This window comes from Clupea harengus, chromosome 7 (assembly GCF_900700415.2).
Source record: "Clupea harengus chromosome 7, Ch_v2.0.2, whole genome shotgun sequence".
Lineage (NCBI taxonomy): Eukaryota > Metazoa > Chordata > Actinopteri > Clupeiformes > Clupeidae > Clupea > Clupea harengus.
The window spans coordinates 30,712,021-30,724,520 of record NC_045158.1 but is presented as its reverse complement, the minus strand read 5'-3'; the positions used below and the strand labels follow the sequence as shown (position 1 = coordinate 30,724,520).

Genomic DNA, 12,500 nt, shown 5'->3' with positions numbered 1-12,500 from the left:
CCACATCAGAGTTACATCAGGGCGTCGTAGGGTTGAAGCTAAGTTAATCAATTGGCCTTTTAGCCCGTTAAGATTAGCGAGCTGATTGAGAACAGCAAATATCGGTTCGTTAACGGCTGATCCGCATCCAAATCATGTGGTTAATTTCAACCAGGCTAAAGTTATCATGGCATTTGCGCGTGCACGTCCTACTTCAAAAGGCAGGAAAGGTCAATCACCAAAACCATGATTTTCTAACGGTATAATGGTTCTAAACTCAAAGAAAAGGGCTCTTTTTTTCTCCGCTGGCGAGTAGGAGATGAACTTGAACGCTTATGAAGAATACAAGACCATAATCATGGCAAAATTCAACAACACCACCACCGCTGTGAGAGCAAGGTGTGTTGGGATGTTTATAGGGTGATATCTATGTATGAATATCTGACGGCAAGCGTCAACTGGTACAGAGGTTTCCTCTACCGGTTTGAATCTGCAAGGTTGCTAGTTCAAATCCCCTCACCTCCTTCCTCGATGTAGTTTTACATTTCCTTGGAAGTCGCTTTGAATAAAAGCGTCTGTTAAATGACTAAATGTATTAATAACAAATGCAATAAATTGAAGCAGTGAAAATAAATTGTCTGTATTTCTCTCTATTCTTATCATGAGTCCACCTTAATCATTTTCTACAATAATGATATGCTATGGTGTACTAATAACACTCATATAATTATGAGTGCTTTGTTCTCCGCATCACCGACACTACAAAAATGTACCACTCGCAAAAAAGGCGCAAGACAGTCAGTGTTCGACTGTGGTGTTTGCAATAAATGACTCGAGAAGGTCTTGTAAATTAATGATTCCTTGTCGGCTGAATCGGTAGCGCTCATACAAGAATAATGGATCTTGGCGATCGCAAAGAACTCTCTCCCTCCGCTAATCTAACTCTAATATCAGTCCTTGGTCAATGGGATCCCTCCTTTTTCCGGGGGTGTGGCAAGCTTATCCAGTTACACTCAAGTTAGCCTGCCCTGGAGCAGGTTAGTGCTAATCGATATGTAACTATGGTGATTTATCAAAAGTTGCTTCCACGAACCAAAAAGAGGGGCGTTTTTTATCTTAGCCTGAAAATTAGCTCGCTAAACCGCTTAGCGAGCTACGACGAATACCCCCCAGGGCCACATTAGGGCCACATCAGGGCCATATCAGGGCCACATCAGGGCCACATCAGGGTCACATTAGAGCTACATCAGGGCCACATCAGGGCCATATCAGAGCTACACCAAGGCCACATCAGGGCCATATCAGGGCCACATCAGGGCCATATCAGGGCCACATCAGGGCCACACCAGGGCCATATCAGGGCCACATCAGGGCCACACCAGGGCCATATCAGGGCCAGAGCGATCTGTTCTTCTGTAGTGCAGGAAAGTCCTACATTCAATCTTCTTCTGTGTTCTGTCTTTTAGTGTTTTTCTATCTGTTTTTATCTGGTTCTGTTCTGTTCATTCTGCTGTGAATGCAGAGGGAGCCAGTGGTCCAGGCCCAGGTCCAAGCCCGGGGTCAGGGTTAGGGTCAGGGTCAGGGTCCGGTGGTCCAGCTCCGGGACCATATCGCCGGTACGAGCGGCTGCCCCCCATCCAGGCCCAGTACTCCATCGAGAGCGACTCGGACATGACAGAGTCGTCCGGCCTGATCCAGGAGTACGACGTGTTCGACCCCAACAAGCCGCGTCCACACATCATCTTCGTCATCGGTGAGTAACGAGGCAGAGGAAGAAGACTACCACGTCCGAGATTCACAGCCTTTTTCTTCCGGGAGTAGAAGTTGCCCTCCAATGCCATTCAATACTAGCCTGACAATGTCATACTCATAATTCTAGTCAGAATATGAGTCTGATACCGCTGCGTTTGGCTGTGATTATGGGGCGTGTTTCAACCGAACCAGGAAAAAAAAGTCATCTTCGCTCAATTGGACATACCTACATGCATACCTGCATGTGTTTGTGTGTTTGTGTGTGTGTGTGCGTGCGCGTGCTTGTGCGTGTGTGTGCGTGTGTGTGTGCATGTGTGTGTGCGTGCGCGTGCTTGTGTGTGTGTGTGCGTGTATGTCTGTGTGTCTGTGTGTGCGTGTGCGTGTGTGTGTGCGCGTGCGCATGCGTTTGCGTGTGCGTGTGTGCGTGTGCGTGTGCGCGTGTGCGTGTGTGTGTGCGTGTGTGTGTGTGTGTGTGTTTTCGCTGCTTTAGGTGGTCCAGGCAGTGGTAAGGGCACCCAGACGCTTAAGATGGCGTCTCAGTACGGCCTTGAGTGTGTGTCCGTGGGCGAGATCCTCCGGGCCCAGCTGCTCCACCACGCCACCACCGACAGGAAGTGGGAACTCATCGCACAGATCATCGCCAACGGAGAGCTGGCACCTCAGGTGAGGGCATTAGAACAGAGCAATATGTGAGAGGTTTGGACTACAAATTTAGCTGTTAAAAAGTCTTAAATCAATGAAACCTCATTTTATGGGTAGCATTTACTGTTGGTATGTAAGAGTCTGGGCGATACTGGTGTGTGTATATTTATGTCATGTGCCTTATGTCATGTGTCTTATGTCATGTGTCTTATGTCATGTGTCTTATGTCATGTTCCTTATGTCATGTGTCTTATGTCATGTGTCTTATGTCATGTGTCTTATGTCATGTGTCTTATGTCATGTGTCTGGCCTTATGTCATGTGTCTTATGTCATGTGTCTGGCCTTATGTCATGTGTCTTATGTCATGTTCCTTATGTCATGTGTCTTATGTCATGTTCCTTATGTCATGTGTCTTATGTCATGTATCTTATGTCATGTGTCTTATGTCATGTGTCTTATGTCATGTGTCTTGTGTCATGTTCCTTATGTCATGTGTCTTATGTCATGTGTCTTGTCCTGTCGTTGGATGTTCCAGGAGACAACTATTGAGGAGCTGAAGCATCAGTTCATGAAGCAGCAGGATGCCAAGGGCTTCATCGTGGACGGTTTCCCACGAGAGATCGCTCAGGCGTTCACCTTCGAGGAACAGGTGCGTGTCTCACTTTCAAAACAATCCACTGCGCCACAGCGCACAGATGAGCAGAGCGCCTAAAACGTGACTTCACACCTGGCTGCTTCTCCAAAAGAAATATGATGCGAGGAAGTTGAGAAAGCGCACAAGAGTGCTTTTGTAGCTATAGCAACGGATTCAGTTTTTTTCTACAGCTAGTCCATCCAGCTAACAAACACTTGCCGTTCACCCGGAACTGTAGAATGACAGAACGCTGAGAAGTCATCTGGGAACAAGGCTGGCTTCACTTGGAAATTAAAAACGTACTTTCCCATTACGCCAACTCTGGTCACAACTCTGTCAGAAAGATGAATAGCTGCCCAGAAGAGCCAGGACTGAAGGCAACACTAGCTATCAGCTTGTAGACATATTGTTTCATTCATTGATAATGACGTTGCCCTGGCCACATTTCCAAACGTTATCGTTTTATTCTTCTTTTGGCGAGAAGCAAGCGCTCTATATTTTCTCGTGTTCCTCTCTCGACTCTCGCAACATTCTAGAGCTGTAACCATTTTGAAATGAGAAGGAGCTATTGGTCGGAACAGTTGAGCTCTAAGTTATGAGTCAGAGCAGGTTATGAGTCACAGCACTATGACAGGCCGGTGTTCCATTTAGAAGCCCAGACCCCACTAACACTAACCACCCCGTAGATTATAGTGTTGAGATGAGTTTTTAATAATCTGGGTCTTGACATTGGAGGTATTATGTAGAGGTTGAGAGAGTGAGGGATGGATTAGCACTCCCATTCATTTCAATGGCCAATGCTACGCTAGCTGTGAGAGATGGATTAGCACTCCCATTCATTTCAATGGCCAATGCTACGCTAGCTGTGAGGGATGGATTAGCACTCCCATTCATTTCAGTGGCCAATGCTACGCTAGCTGCTTCAGCGCAGGAAGTACAAAAGCTGAGAGCCAATCCCCTGATCTGTGATTGCCATGTAACCGACGGCTACGGTAACCAATCCCTGCACTGATAGGCCACACTTGTGCTTGACTGAAACCACCAAAATAGCCGATGCTAACTGCTGAAGCTAAGCCTAGGCCTCTGACCCCTGACCCCTGACCCCCTGCCTCTGTGTCTGTTCAGATTAGTTCCCCAGACCTTGTGATCCTGCTGGCCTGCTCCAATCAGCAGCTTCGGCAGCGTCTGGAGAAGAGGGCCGCCCAGCAGGGTCGCCCCGACGACAACACCCACGCCATTGAGAAGCGCCTGGAGACGTTCAAGCACAACATCTCGCTCATCGCCAAGTACTACCAGGAGAGAGGCCTCATTGTCAGGGTGGGACACACACACAGACACACACACACACACACACACACACACACTCACACACACACACACACACACACACACACACACACAGACACACACACACTCCACACTGAATCTGAATCTCAGATAGGGTGAGACACACTCCACACTGAATCTGAATCTCAGGTAGGGTCAGGGTGAGACACACTCCACATTGAATCTACCAGGAGAGAGGCCTCGTTGTCAGGGTGAGACACAATAAGCTGGACAAATCCCTAATAGAGGATGATAACTAGCCTGACGATGTAATACTCATAATTCTAGTCAGAATATGAGTCTGATACTGCTCCATTGGGCTGTGATTATGGGGCGTGTTTCAACCGAACCAGGAAAATGCCTCTTTGCTCAATTGGATCAACGTAGTCGTCATCGGGGCCAGCTGATAAATACAATTTTTACCGAATCCCGTAGGAAGGACGGCAAAAACATATTTTCGATCGACAAATGCCTTGATCGCGTTTCTCTGTTCCTCTTTCAAAATGAATGCGCTGTCAATGTCTTCTAAAACATCTCTATCTACACATATCTCAGCTCTCCAGCGGCAGCCATGTTTGTTGAAAACGAATTCAACCCAAGTGACGTGGTTGATTACGTTACGGTTGATCATCTGTCCATCATCGTATAAAGCCCGCCCTGACAATTTGATTGGTCTAATCAAGTTTTTGATCGGGCATAATTTCTCCCCAACGGAGCAATGCCAGACCGAACTTCCCGACCTAAAATATTGTGGGCGGGGCTAAGTTCGTCTGGCATCCAGGCTAGACGATAACGCCAATGGGATGACAATGGAACAGTTCCTGTCTAACTGAGAAGCTACACAGCAGCCATGGGAATCCAGTGTCCAGTGCTGCCATTGAGTGGGAGTGGCCTCCATGTGTCCAGTGTTGAGTGGGAGTGGCCTCCATGTGTCCAGTGTTGTCATTGGGTGGGAGTGGCCTCCATGTGTCCAGTGTCCAGTGTTGAGTGGGAGTGGCCTCCAGTGTCCAGTGTGGCCATTGAGTGGGAGTGGCCTCCAGTGTCCAGTGTGGCCATTGAATGGCTCCATGTTTTTTCGATCATATAAATGTTTTCATGCTACATGTACCATTCAGCCTCTGCCACCTCGCCCAAACTACAGACTACAGAGGGAGAGGAGGTAGGGGTGTGATATGAATGGCAACATAGTAATATATACTGTAAATGCCCCCAATCGGCTTGGGATGGGGAGTATGAAATGGTTTAGCTCGCTAGCCGACAGCTAGACAGGACTGCAGTACCTTTAAACCATTTATTGCTGCATTTATGCCTCTGCTCTGTTGTGCTCTTTAGATTGATGCAGATTGCGAGGGACTGATTCTGTAAGTGTGTGTGTGTGTGTGTGTGTGTGTGTGCTCTTTAGATTGATGCAGATCGGGGCGAGGACGACATCTTCACAGACATAAGTGCTGTTGTGAGCGAGAGACTCTTCCCTAATGACAAGAGCGCAGTGGGTAACACCCTGATTTCCATTTCACGCACACAGACACAAACACACACAGAGACACACACACACACACACAGACACACAGACACACACACACACACACACACGCACACAGACACAAACACACACAGAGACACACACACACACACACAGACACACAGAGACACACACACACACACACACACACACACAAACATACACACAGAGACACATACACACACACACATACACACACACACACACACAGACACACACACACACACACACACACACACACACACACACACAGACACACACACACACACACACACACACACACACACACACAGACACACACACACACACACACACACACACACAGACAGACACACACAGACACACACACACACACACACTGCACACACATATTTGATTGAGGATGAGGGAAACAGCTTTCAGGCAGTGTAATGGCTTTCGCCTTAATGAGTTTTTGTTATTATTATTGTTGTTGTTGTTGTTTCCGCAGGGCAGAGCTGAGCATTCCAGTGTGGGCGTGCCTGAGCAACAGCTCCCCTCAACCTCATGAAGCCTCAGACACACACACACACACACACACACACACACACACACACACACAGCTCCCCTCAACCTCATGAAGCCTCACACACACACACACACACACACACACACACACACACACACACACACACACTAACACCAGTCAACACACACACACACGCACACACACACACACAGCTCCCCTCAACCTCATGAAGCCTCACCATCCACCTCCAGACGCCCTCCAGTCTCTCCAACTTATCTCTCTGCTTTTTCCTCTACTGTTTGTAATAATATATTTATTTATATATATATACCCTTTAAGCCATTTAATCATAAGGGTAGGGATGGGCCCAACTGTGTAGGGTTGGATGGGGAAAAAAGGAAGAGTCCTTCAGCATGTTCCTGCTGCTTAAGGATGCTTTGTGTCAGTGTGGAATGCTGGATTCGATGTGGAACTGTAAAGGATTCTGTGGAACTATAAAGGGTTCTGTGGAACTATAAATCACTATTCATGGGTACCAAAGACGTCACTTCCGTGAAGCCTGCCGCCATCTTTGTGTCCAACTCTACCGTTATTCCCATTGTATTTGTACCCAATAGTAGCTAGTTAGTCATATATATTAATATATAGTAATAATGTAATAATAATAATAATATAAATATAATAATAGTATTGTTTTCTATTGATAGGTTCTTAAAATTTAGACTTTTTAAAAGTAGTATTGTCTAATTCTAGTGGTTAGTTAGTTAGCTTTCATAGTTAGCCAACGAACAGAGTCATGACTACGAACACAGCACATCTGAATGAAGCAGAAAGACAACGATATTTAGAAAAAACATTGATTATTGGCTGCGATCCATATTTATTACCGTCAACTTTATTTTGTCCCTTAAAGTCTGCGAAACGTATTTATCTTGTACACAATCCATCCCCATACACCGGAGATAGCCTGAAGGCTTTCAAAAGTACAGATGCATATCAATATGCAGTTGCAGGTAGGGTGAACTACACCAAGATATGGCACGGTGGCTCAGTTGCTTGCACTGCTTGCACTGCCGCCTCACAGCAAGAAGGTCATGGGTTCGATTCCCACATGGGGCGCTGTTGGCTCTTGGGGGCAGGTCCTCCCCAGAGTGCACAGTGCTCAGGTGGGCTATCTCCCGGGCCTTTCTGTGTGGAGTTTGCATGTTCTCCCCGTGTTCACAAGGGGTTTCCTCCACTAAGAACCCCAACAGTAAAAACATGCAAAATAACAGAACACATGTCCATCCCTGACCAAAGATGGACAGTTCACTTCACTTGGTCCCCGGGCGCTGCAAAGCTGCCCACTGCTCCTGGGGGGTCCTTGAGGAAGGACGGTCCAGGATGGGAAAAAGCAGAAAATAAATTCACCGCGACCTCAGGCCTACCTGCGTGTGTGTGTGTGTCCTGTGTCGCCTCCATATATGCACGTGTGTGTTCCAGTGTGTCGTGTGTGCCATTAAAAACCTGACAAAGGTCTTAATTATCTGGAGACAAAAAATATGTATGTCATCACAGGACATCTTAGTAATTCAAACAGCGATTATCAACCGATTTATTTTAGTGGTGGTTAAGAGTGCCAATGTGGGCTAGCTAGGTGTAGCTAAAACCTTTAGTAAAGGGCTAAACAGCTCGCTAACTGTTAGCACTCTAGCTTGCTCAGGAGAGTTTAGCTCTGATAAGACACAGCAATTATTCACGATTGTATCAACGTGCTGCATTTCACTTAACATGTCAGTCATTCCCAGGCTCTGAACACAAAATCAAGCCTGCTGAATACCGAACCGTTTACCTTGATCTCATCTCTTTTCTTAGTTACAGCCAAACCACGTTCAGTAAACAGCAGAAGAAAAGCCTGCTACTGTAAACAGCCACATCATTCCCAGTCCAACCCAGAGAGCAGCTGTCTGTGGAGTCAGTGCCAGAGGGCTCCTAGACCCAGCTGCTGTGTGTGTGTGTGTGTGTGTGTGTGTGTGTGTGTGTGTGTGTGTGTGTGTGTGTCTCTGTGTGTGTGTCTCTGTCTGTGTGTGTGTGTGTGTGTGTGTGTGTGTGTGTGTGTGTCTCCTCTGACACGGGGACCTGCCAGCGCCTCTTTCACACCTCAGCTTTCCTCAGGCAGTGTTTGACTACAGGAAGGAGTTTGTCCTTGAGTCGATATTACCACCAACACCACAACACTATTTATGCGTTAGAGTGTCACACACACGCACACGCACAGACACACACACACACACACACAGACACACACAGACACACGCACACGCACACACACACACACACACACACACGCACACACACACACACACACACGCACACACACAGACACACACACACACACACTGTGTGTGTGTGTGTGTGTGTGTGCTCCTTTAATGACTTTGGTAGAAAATATATGAACAGTAGCTTTTATTTTGGAATGGAAAAAGGTGAATCTTGACGGTTCTCATGACTTGACCACAAAGGGGAAAGTTCTGCTTATGCTACTGTATAAGACACACACACACACACACAAGATCTGTGTATGAGAGTCTGTCTGTCTGCTTAGGCTACTGTATAAGAGTCTAACATGTCTGTCTGCTTATGAGTCCAACATGTCTGTCTGCTTATGAGAGTCGTACATGTCTGTTTGTATAACAAGCTAATTTGAGTCTAAATCAGGTGGGCAAAAGGTGAAAGGTCATTCCCAGATAACTCTGCAGAGTGGGAAAATAAATCTATTGAGAATCTATCTGATGTAAGACTAATGTGCAATGAGAATAACAGGGGTAACCCTAGACCAGGAGTTCTCAAACTTTTGCAAGCTGGGCTCCCCCAAAGCTGGTTAGGGGTAGTTGGGGCCCCCCCATCCGTCCCCCCCCATAATAATAATAATAATAATAATAAGTGTTATTATTGCTATCATTAGGATACTGTTATTATTATGGGCCTCTTGTGATCTTTACAAAAAAAATCCTACAGGTCTGTCAATGTGAGACATGAGCCTGCTTTGCACTGCAAAGGTCCTCAAATCTTGGGGCAATGTTTGACTAACATATCATCAGGTCATCCTCGATCTGTGCGCGGTTGCGGTATTTAGTTTGGAGCGCAGTCAGTCTTGAAAATCCTGCCTCGCACAAATATGTCGACGCGAAAAGGAGGAGCATTTTTAAGGCTGTGTCGCAAAGCTGATCATTGCTACCCAGAATGACGAAAGAGGGGAGATGCTTAAGTCTACTGTCACTCTTCAGCTGCTCTTTCATGTCTAGTGACAGCTCATCTGCTGAGCAGAGAAATGGATCCCGAACTCAGGCGAATGAACGGTAGTCCTCTTTGAAATAGCACCCAAACTGATTTCTGATATTCGGCGTGATACAGTGTCATTTGACATAGGTATTGCGCTGAGTTTAGCTCCTATCATTATTCTACACGTCGTGCGTGGCCGGCAAAATCAGTGTTTCGGCAATTGTATGGGGTTTGCCAAACTTAGCAATTCTATGAGCAACTACATAAGATGCCTCCAGACACTGCTTGGAGACAGTGCTATGCTTGGACATGGTGGTTCGTTGTTGCTGGAGGCCATCACGTTTATGTTTAAAGAAGTCCACAGGCTTCTCTTTCTGACTTTTACGAATCAGAAACTTGTCCATGTTGTGTTTGTTTGCTGATACAGTGTGTGTGAAGTTAATAAAGTTCAAACTTCAACGTCGTGTTCTTGTATGTGTGGTTGTGAACAACTTGCACACGAATAATGGATAAGGCTGTGCTAGGCAATGATTCCTAACAAAACGAACTGTACACAATGTAGACAGGGACAGCACAAAATAGTATTCAAGTGCTGGTGTTTTTTTTGTTGCAACACGGTGGATGATCAAAAAATGTAAAGGTAGGTAGGTGTTAAGGAGAAAAGGGCTAGCTGTAGTTGGAAGAAGGTAGCTAGCTAGGCTAGCTCTCGGGGCTACAAGCTTTTTATTTTTTTTAAAGATTTATTTTGGGGGTTTTTGGCCTTTGATCGATAGTCTTAGTGAAGAGTGGGACAGGAAATAAGAGGGAGAAGAGGCGGGGAGTGGACAGGAGAAATGACATCAGGCCGGAATCGAACCTGTGTCCTCCATGGGCATCAAGCCCGAATGTGGTCGGGGCTACTGGTTGCACCACAGTGCCCCCCCTACAAGCTTTTTTAAAAGATTGTTGAGCAAATTACTCCTTAGAATAGGCTACGAATAGACCTACTGCAAGTGCAGTAAGGTATTACTAAGGAAGGAGTGAGTCTTTAAAAAGACTGTTTATAAAGCAATGAATATCTGAATGATAGAGGAAACAAGAGAAATTGAATAAACTCTGCAGAGTGTCGTCTCAAGGTGAGCGCTTACCATGCCTGCTTTTTTTTTTATACTCGGAAGCTTAGGTGCAACTCGCGTTCAAATGAAAAGACTCCGTTTTGATTGGTGGATCAGGAGCAAAACAGTATTTGATTTGTTTGGGTCAGTCCAGCCCCTTGCATTTCGCCACTGAGGGAGCTTTCACCAACCAGTGACAGGTCGGCGGTCGCTTTTTATTTTCTCCATCTGTGACATCGCGCACCCCCCCCCCCGGAGAGTGCTCGCGCCCCCCACTTTGAGAACCTAAGGAGGCCCTAGACTACTGTGAACACAGTTACAGTGTTAACCCCCAGACTAATGTGAACGTCACAAGAGACAAGAGTGTTAACCCCCAGACTAATGTGAACGTCACAAGAGACAAGAGTGTCAACCCCCAGACTAATGTGAACGTCACAAAAGTTACAGTGTTAACCCCCAGACTAATGTGAACGTCACAAGAGACAAGAGTGTTAACCCCCAGACTAATGTGAACGTCACAAGAGTTACAGTGTTAACCCCCAGACTAATGTGAACGTCACAAGAGTTACAGTGTTAACCCCCAGACTAATGTGAATGCTACAACAAGAGTTACAGTGTTAACCCCCAGACTAATGTGAACGTCACAAGGGACAAGAGTTACAGTGTTAACCCCCAGACTAATGTGAACGTCACAACAAGAGTTACAGTGTTAACCCCCAGACTAATGTGAACGTCACAAGAGATAAGAGTTACAGTGTTAACCCCCAGACTAATGTGAACACACACACACACAGATAGAGTTCCACACACACACACACAAGAGTAACAGTGTTACCCCCAGACGCAGGGATAAGAGTGACAGTGGGCCCTATGTTCATGTTTATGTTTATGTTTATGTTGTTAAGTTGGGTCACAACTCAATGGCCATGGGAAATGATGGGATAGAGTTCCACACACACACACAGATAGAGTTCCACACACACACACACACACACACACACACACGGATAGAGTTCCACACACACACACACACACACACACACACAGATAGAGTTCCACACACACACACACACACACACACACACACACAGATAGAGTTCCACACACACACACACACACCAGAGGTGTAAAGTAACGAATTACATTTACTCACGTTACTGTAATTGAGTAGTTTTTTTGTGTACTTTGTAATTTTTAAGTAGTTTTTGAAATCGGTAATTTTACTTTTACTTAAGTAGATTTTGACTGAAGTATTGTACTTCGCTACATTGGAAATTACATCCGTTACTGAGTAAAAAAAAAACATAGTTCAAGAAAGGAAACCGAAAGGCGGGAATCGCGCACGACAATTCTCATTGCAGTGGTGGATGCTGCATAGAGTGGATGATGGAGTCGATGCAAGCCCGCCGGTGTCGAGTCACGAGAGATAGAGATGGAGAAAGATGATAGTGCGGACTACCAACAAGCTGCGGACAATCAACAAGCTGAAGCACCGAACTTTCCGCAAGTTAAAATTAAAGAAGATGAAGAAACCCCGTATCCACAACTCAGCAAGCAGTTTGCCTTCCAACCTAAAAGAGGCAACAGCTATATAATGCTGTGTAAGCTGTGCCTGCCCCGCCAGACAGAACTTTCTGCTTGTAAAAATTAATCTTCAAATCTGCGCAAGCATGTGTTGGTAAGTACAGTATTTGTCCCTTTCCATTAGTAGTTCAGACAGCGTTATTGTTGTTTATTAGCTTTGCTACAATAAGCAAAATATGCGTGTCATGGCACTTGTAGCCTCATTTTGGCTAGCACTT

General features: G+C 46.0%; 1 protein-coding gene across 1 annotated transcript in view; it reads left to right on the top strand.

The window, feature by feature from the left end:
• Nucleotides 1-6,421, top strand: part of ak5l (adenylate kinase 5, like) — a 15,330-nt gene extending 8,909 nt beyond the window's left edge. The window contains 6 exon segments of the mRNA XM_042708356.1: nt 1,502-1,732; nt 2,222-2,394; nt 2,910-3,023; nt 4,134-4,325; nt 5,737-5,823; nt 6,326-6,421. Coding sequence (XP_042564290.1) covers nt 1,502-1,732; nt 2,222-2,394; nt 2,910-3,023; nt 4,134-4,325; nt 5,737-5,823; nt 6,326-6,385 — 857 coding nt within the window. The 3' untranslated portion in view covers nt 6,386-6,421.
• Nucleotides 6,422-12,500: the final 6,079 nt, after the last annotated feature.